Source organism: Aricia agestis, chromosome 16, assembly GCF_905147365.1.
Source record: "Aricia agestis chromosome 16, ilAriAges1.1, whole genome shotgun sequence".
Classification (NCBI taxonomy): domain Eukaryota; kingdom Metazoa; phylum Arthropoda; class Insecta; order Lepidoptera; family Lycaenidae; genus Aricia; species Aricia agestis.
Window position 1 is genome coordinate 3,886,102 of NC_056421.1, and position 25,088 is coordinate 3,911,189.

Below are 25,088 nucleotides of genomic sequence, written 5' to 3' on the forward strand. Positions count from 1 at the left end.
CCCGCAACCTCCGGCTTGAGCTACCAACGCGCTCACCACTGAGCCACAGAGGTCGTCAAACTATTTTTAGAAATAAAATAAAGATTTTTTTTTAATTATCGCTTGACAAACTCGAGTCTCGATCTAAAAGACTATGAAATGGTATAATATGGTAGTGATGATGATGATGATGATGAATGTAATTTGCATAGTAGCATATGGTTCCTGTTCTTAAAACAACGCCGAAACTCCCAAACTTGTATCTATAAAGAATCAGGAGTTCTCTCAGCACCTTCCGAACCACGGTATACCAGGTATATCTCGGTGCAAAATCTTACTTGTTGGTAGCATATGCTTAGAATACTTCTCACGAAACCGAAGTCACCACACGTTTCCCTATAAGTTTTGAGGAGTTCCCTCGATTACTTATGGATCCTTCATCAGATCACCACTTTTGTGAATATAAAAAACGGGTAACATACGGCGGAGTAATCGTTGAATATAAGAAAACGAACATAACACCTCCCCCATTTTGAAAGTCGGTTAAAATTGTAGCCTATGTGTTATTCTGATGTATAAGCTATATTATTGTAAAGTTTCATTAAAATCCGTTCAGTAGTTTTTGCGTGAAAGAGTAACAAATATCCATACATCCACACATCCATACATCCAAACAAACTTTCGCCTTTATAATATTAGTAGGATGTAGCCTATAATATATTATCACGCTAAGACCAATAGAAGCGGAGCACCAATGAAGAATGTTTCAAAATCGGGTGATTTTTCCTATTGTGCTGCGTAAACGATAAAAGTTTCGCAAAAATTGGCAGAATTTTCTTTATTTACCCATGAATTAGTTACTCTCTCGGGTCTGTGGCTGTTTGGTTGTTCGTTTTGTTCGGTGTTGCTATGTGTCTGTGCGGATGATTTTCTTGCTCTCTGTATTCGATGCCTATCCCTATCCTGGCTGAGGCGAGCCTCACGCTCTACAGATGATTCTCTTTCTCTCTGTATTCGATTTCTATCACTATTCTGACTGAGGCGAGCCTCACGCTCTACAGACGATTCTCTTTCTCTCTGTATTCGATTTCTATCACTATTCTGGCTGAGGCGAGCCTCACGCTCTACAGACGATTCTCTTTCTCTCTGTATCCGAATTCTATAATTTTCCGACTGAGGCGAGCCTCACGCTCTACAGACGATTCTCTTTCTCTCTGTATCCGATTTCTATCACTATTCTGGCTGAGGCGAGTCTCACGTTCCGTTGACGATTCTTCATCTCTTGCTGAACGTGCTCTTTTGGCATTCACTGTACTACGACCTATGTTCGAACGACGACGTCTTCCAGGCATGATCGTATAGTAATACCCACAAAGCAACAAATAACCCAATCGCAAAGCAAAAACAAAAGTCCGTTTTTCTAACCAAGTCAAATATATTTTTATCGACAATTCAGAAACCAAAGAACCAGAAACAATGAATATCTGAAAGAAAGCGCTGTGGTTGCTCCTCTGCGTTACCGTCTGCACAACCACACAATGACGAAATACACTATCTACTACAATAACATAAGCCCGAAGCTTATGAGAGCCCCCGGCCGGTTCCGCCGTAACCGCTATGTCCCTCGGCCGCCGCCGCGCGACATATTTTTTGATTCCGCGTAAGTTTATACGTTTGAAAACTTCTAAAGTATTGATCGAAATTGTATAGTGTAAAAGACAATTATAATCTACATTTAATGTCTTAGCTTCCAAACATGTTTATTTGGATAAGGGTTAATGTTGTAAATTGTTAAAATCGCTTCGTAAATAAGCCATTATTTTTCGTAAAAAGTAAAGAACAAAAATGGCTATTGTGAGTTATCCCTAAGAAATAGACATATACCATCGCGGACTTTTTTGTTTACCTTATTAAGGTGTACAATACTGTAGTACATTATTTTGATCTATCTCGTAGGGTTTAGCCAGCGTTTGCAATATAAACGCAAAAAAATGAATTTATTTACGACATAACATTAGAAACCTCTAAAATTATCAGTGTTTCTCTACCATATTATGCATATGTTATACATATAAACCTTCCTCTTGAAACACTCAATCTATTAAAAAAAACCGCATCAAAATCCGTTGAGTAGTTTTAAAGATCTAATGTCTTTTTAAAAATAATTGGAAGAAAGTTCGTCGCGTCGTCAACAGTATGTTTTATTAGAATATGTCATATATATCATAATATATTTACTATAAAAGTATCCCTTCCCGGGACTCGAGGTATCTCCGTACCAAGTTTCAGCAAAATAGGTTCAGACAGACAGACAGACAGAAAGACAGACGGACAGACGGACAGACGAAGAGACAGACAGACACACTTTCGAATTTATAATAATAAGTAAGTATGGATTATATGAACATGACTACGTATTAAAAAAAAAAAGTAATAAGGTTGTAATATATTTAAATAAAATATGTGACCGATTTTCTCTGCGATAGTACATCACAGTTACAACACTGTAAAACTTATCGCACTATCAGAGTGTACACAATACACATGACTGAAAACATAAAACACTGTACTGGGCAGTTGATAATGTTTTTATGTTTTACACAGTGTGGATGTTTTTGCGATTAAAAACAAGCGTTAAAGTGTAACTGCGAAGTTGGCAGTTGTGATAGCCTTTTAACAACTAAAAATGTACGACTTCCACGTGAGAAACGAATTTTGACGCAACGGAATTACTGGTATCATCTAGTGGTTATAATAAAATCATGTTCAAATAGGCCCTATATAAAACAACCCCGATTCAAAACTGATAAGTTTCAAGAATGATAATGCAACGATGAAATCAATGGAACTACTGGAAGTTGCTTCATAAAGTAAGTACATAAACTCAAATTTTCTAGCACGAAGCGGGTTGATGATGATGATTGGTAGGAACACTCTCGATTATCTCAGCTTTCCACTCGTTTGGATGCTATTATGTCACGGACAGACATACATACAGATGTACAGAATACAGATAGATGGACTCGTCCAACCTGTTTTTTCATCGGGGGCTAAAAATATACTAGCACAAGATTTGTCACCGTCTTTTTGGTGAAAAAAGGTTACAGAGTTTACACATTTCCTTTCAATTATACAGTAATTATACCCACATATTTCACAGATTTGCAACTGCGTAATCTTAAATCTAAACGCACTTGAGGCTGTTGGCACACAATAATTAATTGTGCAATACAACGGGAGATTTTCGAACATCCTTTAGATTCTGAGGTCAGTATTGTTATAGTATAATATTATATTATAGTAGTATAACTCAGGCGGGCTGCTCAAAAACTCCACGACTGGAACGCTTTGAAGCCAAATCGAAACTTGTAGCCTACAATTTACAAGACATAATATAATATATTATTGTGTTGCCACCAAAATTTCCCTTAGGAACATAATATCGGATATATTATTCTTGTTATTGACATCACTGTTAAATATTATGTATGTGTTGTGTTTGTATGTACTGTACCTAAGTTTTCCCAATAAAATAAAATATGCAGTGCACTGTAGGAAGTAGGCATTTTTATGCAGGTGTAAGTAACTGCAAAGAAAATGATGCCTATTGCAGGCGTCACAAATCCGAAACGTGTAACTATGTTATTTAGGTAAGTACAGTATACTTGATATTAATTATTGTTGCCACCTATATCTCCTGCACGGTTACGTGTAGATGCATTTCTAAATTTATATGGATTTGACAGATTCGCAAGACGTCTCACGCAATCGAAATCTGTTAAATTCATACAAATTTATGCAGCGCCGCGCCTCGCCCCTCCTCGTCGCGTTGCGGTCTGAATTGACCCTTACTCCATTATTTAGTTCCTTAAAGTTATCAAAAATCATGCTAAGTGCGTACTTCCGACTAGGAAGGTCTAGTTACTAGTATAAATATGGTCTACTGCATGTATTTTATACTATGCCATTTTATTAAGTAAACCTTGGCCCGGCCTTCAATTACAGCTAAAAAATACAAAAGCATACAGGTCAAGTGATTTCTTTACTTAATTTAATTTAACCATAAATTAAGTTTACTGTTTCAACGGTTAAACTGGTTTGAAAAGAATGTGATTAATGGGTTTTGCAAAAACATTAACCTTTTACTAGGTTGTCTCATCCATTTCCACTGCAAATTACAATGACTGAAAAACTATATCTTTTTTTTCTATGAAATAAGGGGGCAAACGAGCAAACGGGTCACCTGATGGAAAGCAACATCCGTCGGACGTGGACACTCGCAGCATCAGAAGAGCTGCAAGTGCGTTGCCGGCCTTTTAAGAGGGAATAGGGTAGTAGGGAAGGGAAGGGAATAGGGGAGGGCAGGGAAGGGAATAGGGTAGGGGATTGGGCCTCCGGTAAACTCACTCACTCGGCGAAACACAGCGCAAGCGCTGTTTCACGCCGGTTTTCTGTGAGAACGTGGTATTTCTCCGGTCGAGCCGGTCCATTCGTGCCGAAGCATGGCTCTCCCACGTATAGCAAATTCGGTTTATCTTTTTGCAAGCTACGATTGCGTCGACATATACACAACTCACAAGACACGTTAAAAGTTAAAAGTTAAAACCTTTCTAGAGTTCTTTGAAGATTAATAAAGAACACAATATGGCTTAGTGCTTACAGCAAAGAAAGCATTCTTCTAATTTTAGTTACGGTCGTATAAGAGTGCTTAGTCAAAATGCTTTGGTGAGTTTCGATAGCAAAGTTCGATATCAAAAATGTATGGGATTTGACATGACGTATCGGTAAATGTCATGGCGCTGGATGGCGATGCGTTATGTCAAATTCTATACATTTTTGACATCTGACTTCGCCATAATATATTATGCATTTCGACTAAGCACTCTGAATTGCATGAGACGTTTTGAAGGCGTTTTTGACCCTCTTGGTATTATATTGCGAAATTCGGAACCTCTTACATTTTTCGGAAAAAAAATATAGATTGAACAATTTAAACTGCCAGCCAGATTATGCATCATAATAATTAATTAACGTACCTATAATCTTCCCACGGCAATGACAATCAAAATTAAATGTTAATTGTTTTGCACACAAACATTATGTTAATTTGTATCCTGTTACTTATAAGTAAAAAATGCAGTTATACATATTAAATTACTTAAGGCGCTGTGGTTGTTGCAACTACGTAAAATAGGTTTTCAAAAACACGTTTTTAGTAAAGGAAATGTCATTATTTAAGTATAAAATAAGTACCGTTTTAAAATTGAGAAAATTTCCTATACGCAAAGGTATATCAGTATACAATTTGAAAAATTCTGCTCGATAGAAAAAAATCTCAATGATGACTGTTATAACGCTGTTTTTCATAATTAAATCATTTTATGGCTAAATTACACACTTTCTAGAAAAAACAAAAATGTAGTATATGTGTCGTAACCTAACGTAAACGATTTGATATATTTGATTTGTGTAATACTAAAAACAAAAGGTTTTTACTCCTATTTTATATTATCAAGGCACGCGGCGAGCGCGTAACAGCCACTGTACAAGGCGCGCTGATATGGATGTTATTTTAATGTCCTTAACGTCGATATTCGTACTGACAGACATCGACCTGCTTATTTTAGGGACTACTGGGCCTTAACGTTGCCCGCTACTTCCTCTGCGCTGAATTTTGTTAATCGCACTATAAGTTTATAGCTTTACATTTTGCCGCAATGAAAACAATCGTATGTTATCTTCTGGATCCATTATGTACCCATTACATACGCATCTAAATCGGTTCTGCGTCTTTTTTTCAAATAAAATTTTACTAAAGACAAATTGTGTAGTTATCAATTTTGTTACTTTTTATTGGTAAGATATGGTATGTGCTAAGAATCTCCTAAATACCAAAGCGGACGAAGCGAGACTATCGGCAACAATCGCCTGTCGCTTGCAACAGCTAATATTATCATCTGCATCGCCAAGTAGCCAGTGCAATGTGAAACCACTATCCTTGCAATGCAATTTTGATAAATGATAAGTTATTGACTAAAACCTTTCCGTTTCTGCAATTCTAGTCCTCCATAAGCATAAGCAATGCAAGGTTTTCATCAATTAATAGCTGGTTTCCTTGACTTGGTTGCGCCGAATTTTATTTATTGTTAGAAAACTGTAGGTACATTCTTCCGGAATAAAACTATCCTATGACCTTTCCCGAGACCTAAAGTATCACCATACCCATCAAAATTCTGTTAGCGTTAAGAATCAACATACAGACAAACAGATGAAAGACGGATTAATTAGTTTTGGAAGAAGAGAAAGTCAAATTATATAGATCCATCGTCATCTACATTATAAAACTGCGGTCATATCATCACTCCCTGTGTAACCCCTATTGGCAATAATTTGGCGGCAATCTTTCGCTCCACTTTCGTCGGATAAGATCGTCGCAATAGGCATTAGAGGTTAGAAACCGTGACGATACTATCACTATGTGAAATGTATGCAACAATTACAACACGAGAAAGTGTATGTTGCGAAATAAGACGAAAATAAAATTGAAAAAAATGTAGTTTTAATTTTTTTAGAATATTGTTATTAAGGAATTTATTTTTTTGACTCACAACAAAAGTTGTAAAATAAAAAAGATAAAGCTTATGTTTCTTAACAAGCTAGTAACCAAACTCTATGAAAGTCGGAAACTAATCGTTTCTTTATTTAATATAGATAAGAGTAGATAACATCTAAAGATAATAATATCATGAATTTGTTTTGCAAACAGACGATTTGTTTCTATAGTTTTGCTATTTATATTTTAAAGGCATCCTTTAAAATATATTAATATTAGTCAACCTGTGAGTTGGTATCTCTAGAGAGTTATAAACCAAAATCGAACACTTTTCTTTAACTCTTACATTTTCCGATTTTGCCAGCTCTTTTTAAGAATTCTTCTTTATAAAGGTAATTTGAAAGTAAAATTGCAATATGGCAGTAGCAGTGCATTATTTATTGCTCATTATAATTTCCTCAACACGCCACAAGATAACGAAATAATGAAAATTTATTGCGTATTGTGAATTATTATAATTCACTTTAAAAAAATTCCACTCATTTTGCCATTGCCCATTTTCCATCAATATTCAATTTGGAGCAAATTTATACTTTAAGAGCCTTACTTTAAGAAATAGATATTGAAATCCAATCCTACTAATATTATAAAGGCGAAAGTTTGTGAGGATGTATGGATGTATCATGTATGGATGTATGTTTAATAATAATAATAATATCTATAATAATATCCATGGACGCTTCACACCACGTCAGTCTGGCCCCGTGCTAAGTACCTAAAGGACTTGTGTTACAGGTACCAGACAACGGAAATATATTTAATACTTTTATACTATACATATATTTAAGATTTTTATTATATCATACACATATTTAATACACATCCAGACCCGGGAACATTGAAAACTTTTTTGTTCCGTCGGCGGGATTCGAACCCGCGACCCCCGGCTTGAGCTACCGATGCGCTTACCACTGAGCCACAGAGGTCGTATCGATGTTTGTTATTCTTTCTCTTTCACACAAAAACTACTGAATGGATTTTATTGAAACTTTACAATAATACCTATAGCCTATACATCAGAATAACACATAGGCTACAATTTTTACCGACTTTAAAAAAGGAGTAGGTGTCGTGTTCGTTTTTTTATGCTCAATGATTACTTTATGAACCGATTTTCAAATTTTTTCTTATGGTGTATTATTATAGGGCATCATCCCAATTTGGTATCATGTTCACAAAAGTGGTGACCATGAAGGAATCTATGTGTAATCGAAGGAACTTCTCAAAATTTATATGGAAACATGTGCTGACTTCGGTTCGGTATGGCGTATGCCTATGCAAACGCCTACAGACATGTGAATATTTTTATAGTAAAAGGATCTAGTCTAGCAATTCAAACTTATTCTACTTATTACTGTATACAATACAAACAGTACCTACTTTACATATTCTAGAAAGATTTAAAACCTAGTTATGGTATTCTCGTGTCCCAATTCCATGGCGGTCTAGGCTGTTATCGCGCTAACTAGGTCACAGGTATTAAACTATTGCCTAACGCGAATGCGTTTACTTTGGTGATTAGTTTCGTAATGTTGATAGCTAAAAAAACTATTAAAGGCTAAAGGCCTTAGAATATAATTAAGCAATAAAAATAAAAATAATTTTAAAATTTTGTTAGCCTCGCTATAAATCGAGAACGGCTGAACCGATTTTACCAATTTTAGTCTTGAAATGTTCGTGCTAGTTTAAGGAAGGTTAGTATTGTGGGGCTCCGGGAGAGGATGGGAACCTCCCCGGCTTAGCCAGGCCCGGCGCCGAGAGGAACGCTTCAGTTTGTTGGAAGTCCGGTCCCTTTTGAGGTAGACCGGCCGGTCGTGGAGGGAGTCCTGTGTTTGTTAGATCCGGGACACCCCTCCTTTATACGGCTGAAGGCGAACCGCTGCTGGTTTTAGTGAGTAAGAGTCTCACATACCCCCGGGGTGCTTCAGCTAACTGAGGCACATCCCCAACCCGGGGCACCTATGAATCATGATGGGTTACCCCTGCGCATCATAAAAAAAAAAGTTTAGTATTGCGATTGAAGTGATACCAAGTTTTCCTGGTCATCTAGTAATTAGATTTTTTTTTATGGTAGGAAACACTGCACCATGCAAAGGTACAAATATTTTGAAAATATTAATTTTTCTTCTCTCATTTCATCACTCACCTCTTCCCAAATAACTAGACATGCAAAATTTTATGTTCATGTAACATTAAAATACATACGCCATTACAAAATGCCTGAACAAACACTACTATAACTTACATACATGCATACCGTAGGTATGATTCCGTTCATTCATAAATATTGTTTTGCGCGGAGTTCTTGGAAATTACAAATCAGTGTTTACCAACAAGCGGCCTACCGCAGCTCGCAGTTGTGTCTACAAGGTCTCTAAATGAAGCGTAGTATATTAGTTGTCGATTGTAAACTTTTTGCTGTATTTACTTGTAAGTTGTACGTCAGTAAATGTTGATGGATTAAGTCGTTTTGTCTCTCTTGTTGTAAATATTTATGAAAGAGAAGGCGTGTTGAACCCTAAAATTTACTTTGATCTACATTCTACACATTGATGAATGGGGGTCTAGGACTGGCAAACGAGCAAACGCATAAACCGATGGCAAGTGGCTAGAAACTTACCTTCTCAGAGTCTTAGATTTTCAGTTTCTCCCACATACTTTAATTAAACAAAAACGTGATGACATTTGGCTTATTAAGTTTTCAGGGCTAATTGCAAGCTAAAATATTACATAATTTCGATTAATACCTGCTATACCAACCGCTTTATTTTGGAATGTTTTGTCTCCTAATTAGGTAATTAAATTATATTGTGAGCAAACAAAACAATTTAGTATGGTGGAAACCGAAGTATGCGACCGTGCAAGGCTGCCTTTGACGTCACATGGTGTGTGAAGCCGACTTGCGATAGGAAAACCAACTCTAATCTTGTAGAACGTAGAGTTTAAATTGATTGACGTTCTCTAAGGTCAGTTTTGAGAAGATCTTCCTGATCCAGTAAGTAAACGTAAATATTTTGAAAGTGTGTTTACTGTTTATAAAACGTTTTTTTCCAAATGTTTTGTAACGTTATTTGAAACTGGTTGAAAGTTAACAAAAAATGTAAACATGTTACCAACTGTTTATTTGCTTCGTATAAGCTTTGAAACTACTAGGTTAATTTGATTACTCCAAGTTGTATATTTTATTAAGTAGACCCTGCTATTTTAATTTTGTAAACTTGTAAGTTATTGGTCTTTACTAACTAAATCTAAACCTAATAAAATTCGCATAGTCGCTTAAAACAAAAATATCAAGTACCTAACTGAAAACTGATAATACCTGAAATCTATGATTTCAGTTGTTCTTTCGTTCGCTACGAATAATAAATAGTTTTTATTATTCGTAGTTCGTTCGTATCTTTGTTGAATCGTCGAGACCAAAATGTATGAAATTGACGAGAGCATGACAGTATGATGTCGTTTGGATATCATGTCAATTCCATTCGATCAAAATGATCAGCGACTCTATAAAGAATACGTGTTGGCTAAGGGCTCTGATTGCTTAGTCAAAATGCATTAGCCAGTTTCGATAGCAAATTTACAAGTCAAAAATGAAAATTCCTTTCATTTCACAATAACTATAATTCGTAACACCATACGAAGACGCGGAAAATTTCTGCTCCATAAACGTTATCTGGGTGTTTGTCTCACGTCTTGAATCTAGCGCAAATACCAGATAAGAGTTATTAACGTGGCGTAATTGTATGAGGACTTGATTTTTATGTAAAACGAGCTTTTGTCCGCGGCTTCGCTCGCGTTAAGAAGTATTATTAAATACAAATTTTCATTCCCTATTTTAACCCCTTGGAGGTAGAATTGATCCAAATCCTTTCTTAGCGGATGCCTTCGTCATAACTCATAACATCTGCATGCAAAATTTCAGCCCGATCGGTCCAGTGGTTTGGGCTGTGCGTTGATAGATCACCATGTCAGTCAGTCACCTTTGAGCTTTATATATATAGATTCTATTGTACCTGTCACCTTCTCTGTCTGTCTGTCTGTACATACAGACAGACAGATAGACAGACAGACACACTTTCGCATTTTTTTTATGAAATGAGGGGGCAAACGAGCAAACGGGTCATCTGATGGAAAGCAACTTCCGTCGCCCATGGACACTCGCAGCATCACAAGAGCTGCAAGTGCGTTGCAACCTTTTAAGAGGGAATAGGGCAATAGGGGAGGGTAGGGAAGGGAAGGGGAGGGTAGGGAATGGAATAGGGTAGGGGATTGAGCCTCCGGTAAACTCACTCACTTGGCGAAACACAGCGCAAGCGCTGTTTTACGCCGGTTTTCTGTGAGAACGTGGTATTTCTCCGGTCGAGCCGGCCCATTCGTGCCGAAGCATGGCTCTCCCACGTATAAATTCATATGGATAAGGGGGCCAACAAGCTAACGTGTCACCTGATGGAAAGCAACTACCGTCGCCCATGGACACTCGCAACATCAGATGAGCTGCTGAATAGGGAATACGCTCTCTTCTTGATGGTTTGCAGGTCGTATTGATCCGGAAATACAGCTGCTGATGGACTGCCAGTTTTGTGTACTTTATTATACACAAAATTGGTAGCATTTTTTATAAATACCTAGGTACCAGTGTGACGGGCAAATAAACTATGTATTGTATGATGTATCTCTGTATTCTTCAGTCTAACTAACTAACCTAACCCACAAAAAATTAACATAATATTGAGTTATGAATGCAGTTGTGTTCTTTAGATCATTAACAACAAGACTGCATTCAAAATTCAATTTTTTTTTATGGGTTAGTATCTACATAAAATGCTTAGCAGCGAGTAGCGACCATCTATTTTCTATCTATCTATAGGGTGCAACAAAACAAAGTCATAATACTAGGGTGTGTATGTGTCCCTTATATTGACTTCACTGTGAAAGTAGCAGCACTGAAAGAGGCTTTTTTTGCGATTTGTATGGGCAAGCGCCCCAGCGTCATGAATTTTCCGATGCAAAAGCAAAAAAAGTTACTCTCTCTGCGCTGCTGCTTTCACAGTGAACTTAATTACCCATACACTAAAGCATTACCACTATGTTTTGTTTCACCCTGTATAGAGATCACTGTTAAAGTAGCATCACTGATAGAGTTAGGTTTTGCTCTTTTCTCCACGGTTCAGCTACGGCAATATCTTATCTTATATCTTTAAACGAGCAATTCTTGTATATACATATATATATATAATTGGAATCTCGGAATCGGCTCCAACGATTTTCATGAAATTTAGTATATTATAGAGGGTTTCGGGGGCGATAAATCGATCTAGCTAGGAATAATTTTCACAAAATGTCTTTTTATTCGTGTTTTATCGATAATCGATAAACTGAAAAATACGACTTCCTGACATCTATTGGCGAATAATAATACTATTTTGTGAGCAACTAATTGTTTTAACGACCAGCAGATGGCGTTATTAAGTAACACGAAGTCAATGAGTGTTTGCTATACCGAGCAAAGCTCGGTCATCCAGGTACTTTAATAAACGACAAGACAAACAGACAATAAACAATTATATTCATCACGTGATTGTTTAATGAATTATGAATGTGATTTTCGTTCATCAGCTCTTCGATACACAATCGTATTGTTCATTTCATTGAATTGAGAATTGTGAATGGGATGAAATCATATTTTGATCGATGAATGTGGTAACAAAATTGGATCAGCTTATGGTGGCCATTATACACCATCCTTCTCATCGTCCAATCGGCATGACGCTACCGATCATTGGGTCAGTTAGAACTGACCGTATGTGGGAGTGGATTGGCACGACTCATGCCAGTTCACTCCCACACACGGTCAGTTTTAACTGATCCAATCGGTAGCGTCATGCCGATTGGACGATAGGAAGGATGGTGTATGGCCACCATAATACATTGTCTTTTAAAATTTTTACCGACTTCCAAAAAAGGGATTCTATGTTTGGCTGTACAATGAATATGTTACAATTTTGTAATGTCACTCTCGCCAAATTTTTAAACACTGCTTTTCTTGTTTCAGATTGTATGGCGGCCGAAGTCTGATATTTTTTGACTTTGAGGAAAAAGCATTAAAAAGGTAATTTAAGGCTTGAAAAGTAACTCTACCCATTTTTGACTAAGCTGGCTTGGTTACAGTAAAACCGGCCACCGACATCAAAATCGGTCTGGGGCTACTACATGTAAGTTTTTTCTCCGAATGTTTGGGAAAAATATTGTTATTATCTTTAATTATTTCATGATGGCGACGACAGTTGCTTTGTTTGTTTAAAAAAAAAAAACAATTGCTATCATATTTATCATTATTTCTGTAACATTTTTTTTCCTAGCCTATGCTGTCCCACTGCTGGGCAAAGGCCTCCCCCAAGGTCTTCCATTGTGCTCGCTCCTGCGCCACCGCTGGCCAGCCTGGCTGGTATGCATCCAGCTCATCGCACCATCTTTTTCTAGGTCGGTCACGGCGGCGGCGTCCGTCTTCCGGTACCCACTCTGTTGAGATCTTTGCGCAGCGGTCGGAACGCATGCGGCTTACGTGTCTCGCCCAACCCCACTTCAGCTTTGCCGTCTTTCCTCCTACGTTTAATTCCCGTTTTTGAGCGCAGTATGGTGTAACGTTTTATGAAATGCAAGTTCATAGAAATACTCAAGCAAATCGAATATCAAATCTACGATACTCGTATGACCACGACACATATACATCACGAGCTTTTGCCCGCGGCTTCGCTCGCGTTAAGGAGTATTATTTTATACAAACTTTCATCCCCTATTTTAACCCCTTGGGGGTAGAATTGATCAAAATCCTTTCTTAACGGAAGCCTACGTCATATCATCTACCTGCATGCAAAATTTCAGCCCGATCCGTCCAGTGGTTTGGGCTGTGCGTTGATGTCAGTCAGTCAGTCACCTTTGAGTTTTAAATATATAGATTCTATTGTATAGTATTGTGTCGTCGTGACAGAGCTGCAATACAGTAGCGACTAGAATTTCACTTTCCCCAGCGACACCTGATACTGTAGCTACAGTTACCGTACGTCACCAGCCTCTCGTTACAGACTGATGTTACTTCCTGTAGACTGTACAGTCTGTAGAGTTATCTGTAGAGGTGTGGAGACATCAAAGAATATAATATTATGTGTTGATTGACTTTGTATTGATGAGAAATAAATAAAACCTCTTAATCTTATTAATTATTATGTCTGAATTTTAATTGATGTTTAGAATTATAGCAAAATATCGCAACTAATATTTAAGTAGGATCTAGCTCACGTATACTTGCATAATAAATTATCATAACTCCCGGATTCGGTGATGGTGCAGTCAGGGCCCCCGTAAGGGCTTCTGGCGCCTGTGTGCAAAAAAAGGATTTTGGAGCCCCACACGCTGCGCGTTGTGTGCGTTACTGCAAATAATTGCATAGGTTCTATTTCTACGGACTAAAAAGTGCGTCACGGATAGTCTGTCGTCTGCGCTGCGCCTTAGGCAAATTTTTTAGGTCCTGAAGATGGCGATTTAGCGTCCCTAGAGGATGGCGCCCGTGTGCATTGCACACATTGCACATAATAAATGGTAGCGTGGTTCCTGGGTGCAGTGACCAATTTCTTGTTGTTTCACACAGATGCGATCTTGTATCATCAAAGAAATTTATTCACGAAATGGAGAAATGAGGGAGAAATTGATTCAAGATGTTATTTTTATGTCAATATTACGGTTTATGTCATGTTTATGTCAATTCAATTTCAGACGTAATCGATCGAGTGAGCTGGAGGGAGGGGTCCCCTTCCTGCAGAAATCGCTTAGTTCTACAACTACTTTATTGATTGTACTATATTGAAATTAGCCGTGTAATGTTTCAGGAGCGATGCCTCACGTGGAGAAGCCCCCCGAGGACTTCAGGCGGCTGCTGCGCGAGAAGGCGCTCAGCCACAGCCTGTTCTACCTGAAGTTAGGCGCGGGCGCACCCGTCAGCAGCGTCCCGGTAAATAGATACGCCATATTAGATGTGTGCGTGAATTATTTTTACTGACAAATTTGTATTTTATTAAAAAGATAATTTAACCTACTTCAAAATTGTACGTAATTGAGAATTAAAATTCCCTATCCCAAAAACTATTGAACTAATTTTGATAAAACTTGCAGCATTCCCTAAGTTGAACAATACTTACCTAGTACGACAAAGAAAGAATTACTTAAATCGGGCTTGTAGCTCCGGACTCCAAAGATATGCGAACACAAACATAAAAACATACTTACACTTTTGAAATTTGGCACATTTGTTCAGAAGCTGATGTTGAGATAAACTGGGCAGTTCTGGAAATATGACATACATACGGGTCGAATTGATAACTTCCTGTTTTTGAAGTCGGTTAAAAAGTAGGGCCTATAAGTTTGACGTGTCTGTCTCACTGTTTGTCTATCTGTGTGTCTGAGTCACGCGGTTATTAGCAAAGAAACAATGCGCTGTCCGCGTCCGATCGTCCGGCACAGCCACGACTGTGTAGACTCGGTAACTTGTACATAATATGTATTCTGTGACTAGGTAAACTGTGTAGAGTAGACTACAAGGCTCGTAGGACGTAGATTCGCGTTCAGTTTGTAGTAAGTCGTACTACTGTACCGTACCGTCCCGCAGCGTCGTCGGAGCGTCACCCACGTCAGTCGCGCGGCGCCCGCGCAGCCGGCAGCACGCGCCCAGCCGCGCGTGTCGGAGCTGCTGCTGCACTTCGAGGGGGGGATGCACTACCTGCGCCCACCGCGTGCCGTCAGCCCCGACATCAGCTCGTCCGACGACGAGGACCGAGCGGCCGTGCGACGCCGCAGTCGCGACGCGAGCGACGACTCCGCGGTCGAGGTAGGATCCCACCGAAATTCAGCAAAGATAATGTTAATGTCCCAGTTCCCGAAAGAAAACTTAATAATAAATACAAAGTAGTTTGTTAGGAAATGGACTGGACCAAATAGGAAATAATGGCTGTTTTCACCAAGCGCCTCCTAAAGCTCCTTTTCGCTCCTCAGCGGTTCTTTAGTCATGTATCTTTTAAAAAACAAACACATTTTGAAAGGCGCTTATGTTTCATCGAAGTTCTAAGGCTCCAAGGAAGTAGATGACAACAAACGTTAGTGAAATTTAATGGCCGCTAGAGCCTAGGACATACTTAGCGTTAGGGGGTGGTCAACATAACCAAATTTCTCTCGAAATCTGATAACTAGCGCTAGCGGAACAATTTGATAGCGCGTCGACACTCGACCTACGAGCACGCCCTGCGGTCTGCCGGTCATTGTTTTAAACATCCATTGACTTTTTCAATTTTAATATGGACTGCAAGGCGTTTAACGTAACTTCTACCCCTTAGCCCAGATATTTTAAAGTGTGTGTGTTCGGACTTCGGACGAATAATATAAAAAAGTCATATAAATAAAAAAACATTGTTTTATCCGAAAAAAAACAAGAATAAAAGCGGTTTTCCTGTTACGCATGTTATCGCTCGCACGCGGATCTGGTTCGCATGAAAGTCGCATCCTAATATTTCACACTTAGATGTTTTCCTGGCACGGGTGCGGCCAGGAGCATGTCAGCCGCATGCGGACCGAACTACATGCGCGCTATTATAACACTCATGACAGAATATAGGCCCTTAATGTCTCCTAGAATAAGTCTAACCAGAGCTGGCAACTCTAGGTGGAAGAGCCTCGTCGGCGGGCGTCCCGCGCGTCGCCGGACATGTCCCCGCGCCGGGAGCGGACGCTGGTAGAGGCGCACGTCGTGGACGGTCGCGGCCGAACCGTCCGGACGCCGAGCGTCGTCGTCAGCGACTGGTCGGACGCCGTCGGCGCGTCGCCGGAGGAGGTTGGATGGCTCCGAGCCCGGGCCCTGTCAGCCGACTCCGCCTGCTCGTCGTGCTCCACGCTGTCCAGCCACGACGATGACTTCGAGCCCGCGCAGACTAAAAAGGTGAGTCTACAATAGTTCTATTGATGATCTCTCGTACTTTAGGACTACCACTGATTTATCGTTTATTAAAGTCAAAAGACAAAACCGTAAGACGAAACAGTAGCTTCATTTGAAACAAGAAATTTTAAAGAAGTTCTGTTCAATGTTTTACACTTCTGATTACCTCTATAGGACGCCATGGACCATGGTCCAGCAGTATCAGACAATGATATAAAAACCGCAGTAAATGGTTGAAACTAGATCCATTTGAGCAAACCAAACTCGTAAACTATTTTAGCACGAACTGAACTGACCTGCCACCTACACGGCAATCAATTAATCTGAAATGTAGATGTGGAAGATCAGGTTTTCGATCCTTTCTAGATGGCATTAGCTAAGATTAATAATAATTATTATTATTTGCATAACAATTGCTCTTATTAGAATTTATAAAAACATATCAACAGAGAATTTCATGCAAAAATGTGAGCAGAGGGCGCTACTAGCTTATGTTACAGTAAATAAACCTACAATAATCCGATATTTTACACACGTCGTATCAGAATATTGTCAGAAACTTTGTCAGACGTCGAACAAAACTATTGCTTATTGCAGTGCTGGTGCTGCTTCTAGAGTGAAAAATTGCAGTAATATATCCTATTCAAAGGTAGGGTCATTTGACCAATGAGTATTTTAATGTATGCCCTGTAGGTTAAAGTTATTGACCAGAATCAAACGATAAAAACAAAACAGCGTCCTACAAAATACGGGTTATTAATGTCAATATAATAAATTGGGGAGTACGTGTATACTGTTTACAGTTTGTTCAGAAGAATGTTGCCTCCAAGATACCTTTATGGTAACGACATAAGAATCTTCTTTATCTACACTGGAGTAAAAATATTCTGAGCAATCGAATATGTTTTTTTTTTTTAATTTGACTTGAGACCAGTTAATCTTAATCGTATGAAATTATTGCATATGCGAACATTATTATACGAACAAAGACCTAAACTTGTCGGTTAACATTTTAAGTACGGTTTAAAGTTTCTCTTACTCTACATAATATATTTGGTAGAAAAAGCCGTTTATTTACTTATAATTTTCCTCAAATATAATAAAGTAAGTAACAAGTAGACCTAATTTATAATTTATAGAATGACTTACGAGTAATGTTGTTGCATGACGCTGTGCAATCGGTTGTTGACCTTTTTAAGTTGGATATAGGATATCCTTTACTTCTAAATTTGAACTTGGCTGGTTTTTGTGCTATATGTAAATACTAATTAATTCTATAATTAAATAATATTTATATAATTGAATTAACCTGCCAAGTTCAAATTATTAGAAGTATTATGGATCAGGCTGTTGATGAAGATGATTATGATCGATTAATTGCATTTTTTAACTTGGTATTGGATTGGATTTCAAATCTTTTTTTAGGCCAAAAATTAGCCGATAGGACCCATTTTAACAGGTATGTTTTTGGTGGGGTTTATAATACAGGACTAGGATCTAAGGCTAGTGGCGCTTACTTGTGACAATACAGCCTTAATTAGTTTGTCTGCTATACAAAACATAATTAATGAAGATTAGCACAAACATACAACATGTCTAGTCTCTGATACAACTAATTTGTATTGCAACAGACTGTTGCAATACAAACACTGACTAAGACTGTTGCCAACAGTCTTAGGACTGTCGTGTCTTTAATCAACGGCAAGCGCTCGCCCTAACATAAATCAAATTATGATAGCTTCTCAAGCTTAAATCAAGCGATTCAATAACACAACCCTCCTGAGTCCTGACGCAGTCGCGTAAACTATTATCTCTATAACAATGACTTTTACTGCGCTGTAAACTGTTTTAAACGCAATTATTCAGTTGACGCCAATCAGCCCGATACGTGCTAATTATGTGACGTCAATAGTATAATTAAATAGCAAAATATCGAACACAATTAAACGACACTTCAGTTGGTTTTTATTAAGATAAGTATTAGCAAAAAACTTTAATTACACGAATACAATAAGTAAGACCATTGGTCAAGTCGTTTTTGATACATCCTTTGGCATTTCCATACAAAAACGATTATTATGATAAGATAAGATAATATAAGAAATATTTTACTTTACATATAATAATATACTAGCTATTTAACCGAGCTTTGCTCGGTATTCGATAAAACACGAATAAAATAACATTTTCTAAAAATGATTCCTAGCTAGTTCGATTTATCGCCCCCGAAACCCCCTATATACTAAATTTCATGAAAATCGTTGGAGCCGATTCCAAGATTCCAATTATATATATATATATATATATATACAAGAATTGCTCGTTTAAAGATATAAGATATACATTTTTTTTTAATTCTGTAGCTGTAGAAAAAGTAACCATAAAATACAATAGTAAATATTCAAATATTTTTAAATATATCGCGTTCGTAGCACCTGCGTAGCACTTTCGTAGCATATTTATCTTTTTGTTATAGTTTGGTAATTCATTCAAAACTGTAAGTTCTGACTCAGTAGGACTATAATTATTATGCCTATATTACTGAAATGACATAAGAAAATCTACTGACTTATAAAAATGACCTTTCTTTTGGCTTAATTTTGTAGTCTTATGAAAACTATACTGTTTTGGTGATGGTTGCTTTATTGTACCGGAATCCCACATTTTTCTCGGGATCTGATATATCTAACGCCAAATTTAATTAAAATTGTTTCAGTATTCTAATTAATTCAAAACCTACGTATTAAGAGCCATAACAATGCAATAATTTGTTTTTTTTAAAAGCGCGTTTTTTGTGTCTTTGTGTTTACATGTTATTTTGTGTTACAAATTCGAAGCCGGGGCGAGTATTTAGTCTCTTGGTTCACATAATTTAATTATAATAAAGTATAAATATAATTTATAGTGTGTACACTATGCAAATATGTTTGGGAACGGAATCTGTCGTCTTTGTTTAATTCGATTATACTATGTCTCATTGTTGCCTGAGAACTAACTTTTATAGAGTTATAAATCCAAACGCTTCTAAGTATGTTTTATGCTTTTAATTAGAATTAATTATTTTATTATTTCTTTTTTATTAAACATAAATAATTTTTGTGTGTAGAAATATCTGAAATTATCAATTTCTCGAATAAGCTAGTTCTAAACGTATAAGGCCAGGTTCGCACGGCATCTGCGGTCGTGTATCACGCGTTTCCCGTAGTCCCACCTTCAGGAGCAGGAACACCGTTGGGGTTTTAGTGGGTAGTGGACAGTGGTGCGGATATCACGTCCGCCCCGGGAAGTCCCACATACTTCGGTGGTCCTCCCCAGACCCCGGGGATGCGTAAATGTATTCCCCCAACGATAAAAAAAAAGGTTGACACGGCACAAACCTGCACGTTTCCTCCACGTTTGTGTAGTTGTTAGTATTCGTAAAGACGGATACGGTATACTTAACGTGACCATTTTTTTGACAGAGCGGGACAAATACAGAATTCCCCTCCCAAATAATAATTTTTCTGTGAAATATCTAATTTACGCGGGCGAAGCCGCGTGGAACGTCTAGTCATATTATAAAGCGGAAGAGCTTGTTTGTATGAATGCGCTAATCTCAGGAACTACTGGTCCGATTTCAAAAATTCTTTCAGTTCTAGATAGCATATTTATTGAGGAAGGCCTTAGGCTAAAATATTTTATCAAGCCAAGACGAAGCGAAGAAACAGAGGAGGAAAATGTGGAAAAAACGGGAAAAATTATTTGAATGGGCTTTTCTCACGAACTACTGGAGCAATTTCTATGTTATTTGGCACAATATGGCAGAATAATCACGTTACTTCGAGGCATTGCCATAAAGTTAATATACCTAGCGGAATAGAGAAACAAAGGCCTGAGCAAGAGAGATGTCACTATCAGTAACACTGCGTGGTAAAGAGACGTGTGATACATGACAGCAGCACTCTTTTTTTTGACGTCCAGTCGGCACGTGCTGCACATTGACAATTTAATCTCATAGAAATCATGTTCAATCATACTTGTGTAAGTGTATACGTACACATATTATTTTCACACAAAGATGAAACCAATTTCGGTTTCGTTTGACAGCTCGAGATTGTTGCTCTATTCCACTAGGTATATTAACTTTATGGGCATTGCACAGACATTTTAAACATAAAAATACTTTTCAATTATTGTTGTCTGGTCTGCTTGCAAAAGCGGGACATTTCGGCCTCGCGGGGGACAGCGGGACAGACTGCCTGAAGCGGGACTGTCCCGCTCAAAGCGGGATGTATGGTCACATTAGGTATACGTTAGGTAGTACTGCAAAAAGCGTGCAGGATTGTGACGTGTTAACCAAGCCTAACTCGTAAAAGTTGAATGCCGTTGACGAGTCAATGTTGAATAAACTTTTTCGCTTCTATAGTTGCAACTTGCAAGTATTTTAATAACATTTTATATGTACATACTACATAGGTGGTTTTGGAGAGGTAGATATTTCTGCTTTTTCTCGCATTTTTACGCGGGAAGCCATACATAATTAATTTATGTAAATCTATTTAATTTTTTTAACTTTGAGCAAATTCATAGGTGCTAATTGCTAAGTAATTAAAAAAAAAACATTTTCAATCTCCGATCGAACCCGCTACTTCTAACTACTGCACCACAAGCGTATACAGGAACAATAAAACGAGTTAGATAAAATGTTTATCACTCGGCGTAACATAACGGATGCCCACATCCGCCGTGTTAAATGGGGCGGAGCACCCTGCGTTTGCTAACACTTAAACTAGGAGACTCTTAAGTTAAGTCTACTACCAAAACGTATATTATAACTACAAAGATTGGCGATAACGAGTCGCGCTATTTCAAATAAAAAAATGGGGAAGAGCGCCCAGACTCGTTTAAGCTAGGAGGTTCTCAAGTTAAGGCCATCCCCCGAGCAAACGACCTTGACCATACATTTGACGCGTTGCCAAGATCGCACAAAAATCTTATTTTTTTACTTATCTTAGTTCAAAATTGATTTAAAAAACTTGAAACGGGGAATATGTATAGTTAATTAAATTATCTATCTATTGTCGTGTGTTTCAAATAAACGTAATTTGTAAATACTAGGGAGATGCTGAAAGTATGCTTCAATTTTAATAAATTGATATTACTTTGGAAGCTTATATCATGAGTATAATAAACAAAAATAGAAAATTTAAAACGGGGAAAGTAAAGTGTATGATATACTGAAGGTTATTACTGTATTTTTATTATAACTTTGAAGCTTTCAAATTATGAGTTTATAAGGCTGTAAATACGGTAAATTACGGAATCTCCGTAGGGGAAGGGCCTTAACTAAATATGTTACCCGTTAGCACAAATAACTAGACATCACCCACAATTTCGTGGCGCTGAAAGGAGAATATTATCTATCGAATTTATTTAAACAACTAAGGGCCTGTTTCACCACTTCCTGATAAGGCTATCCACCAATTAACTTGACAGATCAAGTATGGGGAATCTGTCAAAAAAGTTGTGAATAGCCAATTAGGCACTTTATCAGAAAGTGGTGAAACAGGCCCTTATTGTCCTAAACCTTAACTAGAATGCTCTCAGGTGGCTGACCAATTAGCGCCATATTCTCGAATCTCGATTAATCACAATCGTTAAGTTTACATCGCAATCGTTTAGGTGTTACGACTTACGACAAAACATATTGTACTATCGGAGAAGTTGCTTCGTAGGCAGGTGGCAGACCTACTTAATTTGGTCGCCTTATGTCAAATCTAGCCGACAGATCACGGTTTATATTGATGTGAGTGTGACATAACCCGATTAAATAAGTGGGTCCGCATTCCGCAAACCTGCCTATTCAATCAATTTCTCAGAATATAGATACACTGTATTACTACTACCACGGTACATAGACTGCTAAAATTCTAAAATCATTACTCTCCTTTTACCGTTCCTCCTAGTGCAAATATTGTGTAACCAGTATTTGACAGATAAATGGAATAAGTAAATAGTAAATACCATAAAATAAGTAAACATATAAAAATATGTTTATAAGCTGCTGTCATTGAGCAAGCTCCATGCAACACTTTACAGTAATAGTGGTGTAATGTTTGTCCCAAACATCATTTTAATCCAACTAGAGATCGCCCAATGGTCGAAATTCAACCTTAGTCTCAACAACATTAGGACTACTATCTATATTTTGAAAAAAAAAAAATTGACTTTATCATATTTTTTTCAACTCTTGTCTCTGAGACTCAGCTGATCTCAGACTGGCCGTGTAAACATTGTCTAATAGTATCTAAGATTCAATAAAAAAACTAATAATCCATTTTCAATTTGTCACCTCGTTGTCAACAGACTTCAACCATAAATAAACGAGTATAATTCGTATGTATAGGCTTGTCACTCAAATATATCTGTCATTTTTCCTAGTGTGTGTGTTGTAGTGTGTGTAATGTTTTATTTGTTAAAAAAATGTATGATAAAAGCATAATTTCAAAATAATATTAGCTCGATGCACTCTTTCACCATATAAACTATAACTGTGCAAAATTTCATTCACCTACGTTTCCCCATTTTTCGTCAAAAGGGATACAAAGTTTTTGGCTCACGTATTAATATATAGTTAACTAACATAATATTATATATCAGACTTTTGCTACATCAGTAGCACCAATGGCTGCGCTAATGCAGAAGTATTGACCAATCAGAGCCTTGCATTGCAGCGTTTTGGTGTACTATGTTTTCATACAACTCAACATAACCACTCCAGTAAGTACGTGCTCTATGGCTGTCTATAAACCTGCAGAATGTCGTTGCAGTAAAAGTAGTTTCATTGACGTCACAGCAGCCTTCGACTAATATACTTGTTACATTGCAACTTGTCTACGTACATCGAAATACAACAGTATAGAATGATAACCGCTCTTGTAATAATATGGCTCCAGTGAACTTGAAGAGTGGCAGTCTTCAGTCTTTTTTGGCGTAACTTTCTGCCACGCACTGTAAAACTCTGTAAAAACTGTCGCCAGCAGTATTTCCAGAGCAATACGACCTGAAAATCTTCAAGAAGATAGCGTGTTTCCTCTTAAAAGGTCGGCAACACACCTGCAACTCTTCTGATGTTGCAAGTGTTTATTACGACGGTAGTGGCGCTCTCCATCAGGTGACCGTTTGCTCGTTTACCCTCTAATCTTATATATAAAAATGGATTTTCAAATGTGTGAGTCGCGCTAAAACTCGTAAACGGCTGAACGGATTGGGCTGATTTTAGTCTTAAAATATTCGTAGAAATCCAGGGAAGGTTTTAAAGTGACACGAAGTTCACCGGGACTAGTTTTATATAAAAAAAGTTATCAATAAATTCTAGCTAGGGCAACGTAAATTATAACATGACTGATCCGAGTATATAACCAACTAACGGCCGTTAACAATATTTGATCTATCTCTGGTTCGGACTTCGGCCCTACTAGAGATAAAAATAGCTCACATTAGACATTAGAGACATATTTTATGTCAATTCAATGTTAGCTGCGATCGGTTGAATGTCAAACCAGAGATAGATTAAATATTGGGAACGGCCGTTAGAGTACTGTACGCCTTGGTGTGCATTTCATGGAACAATTTTTTTACTCATATACTTTTCTATAGTATGGTATTTCGATGAATACGTACTAAAATTCTTGACTGACACTTTGTAGCGAAGCGAATAGCGTTATCATAATAATTATTATAATAACCATGTTAAGAAACGTTTGTTATTTACTAGAATAGCCAGTTACTTTATTTGCCTGGAAATTGAAAACTGTACCACAGATTACTAAATTACTAGTAAACCGTACCTAAAATAATTTTAAGTCCTTTCTCGGGACTCGAAATCAAACCTTTCTTGAAATAGTGGTTAAAGCGTAAACAGGATACGAAATATTGTGGAAAATTCGCAAGGCAGAGGAAGAGTAGACACTTATAGTCAGCTGGCGCAGCGGTGAAGAGAAAAAATATCCTCCCCTCTTTCCACCGTGCGGTGAAAATCTAATATATAAAATTCTCGTGTCACAGTTTTCGTTGCCATACTCCTCCGAAACGGCTTGACCGATTCTCATAAAATTTTGTGAGCATGTTGAGTAGGTCTGAGAATCGGCCAACATCTATTTTTCATACAAAAAAAAAATATGGCAAAACGGGACAGCTAGTGACATTATATTTAAGTTAAGTTTTCATTTCTTTTTTCTTTTAAAGTTTTCACTCCCAGAGTGCATCCTTGGTTTCTTTTTCGATCTTGACGATTGAAAACTATTTAAGAGTTAGTAAAAATTTATTTTTAAAAAAAATCCCAGATTATTATTATTTGTTGTCTTTTTGTTTGTCGTGTTCGTTTGTTTGTCGGCAAAGTTACATTAGTTTTAATTTATGGTTGTATGCATTAGAACAAATTTTATTTTGATTACTAACAACTATCAAGCAAATTTTTTGTGAGTAGCTTCATTTTGATAAGACGAACAACAATTTAATTTGCGAAAAATCTCGAAAGTG

The 25,088-nt window shown here is 37.5% G+C and overlaps 1 protein-coding gene across 4 annotated transcripts in view; it reads left to right on the forward strand.

Annotated features, from left to right (window-relative positions):
- LOC121734823 overlaps nt 1-25,088 on the forward strand; it is a 52,273-nt gene that overhangs the window by 12,549 nt on the left and 14,636 nt on the right. For 3 of the 4 annotated variants that reach the window (XM_042125444.1, XM_042125447.1, XM_042125445.1), the window contains exons 2-5: nt 12,645-12,701; nt 14,476-14,597; nt 15,252-15,470; nt 16,299-16,571. In XM_042125444.1, the coding sequence (XP_041981378.1) occupies nt 14,481-14,597; nt 15,252-15,470; nt 16,299-16,571 (609 nt within the window). In that variant the 5' untranslated portion in view covers nt 12,645-12,701; nt 14,476-14,480. Of the gene's footprint in view, nt 1-4,000; nt 4,008-12,644; nt 12,702-14,475; nt 14,598-15,251; nt 15,471-16,298; nt 16,572-25,088 lie in introns of all 4 variants that reach the window. The other variant, XM_042125446.1, reaches the window with a different exon arrangement.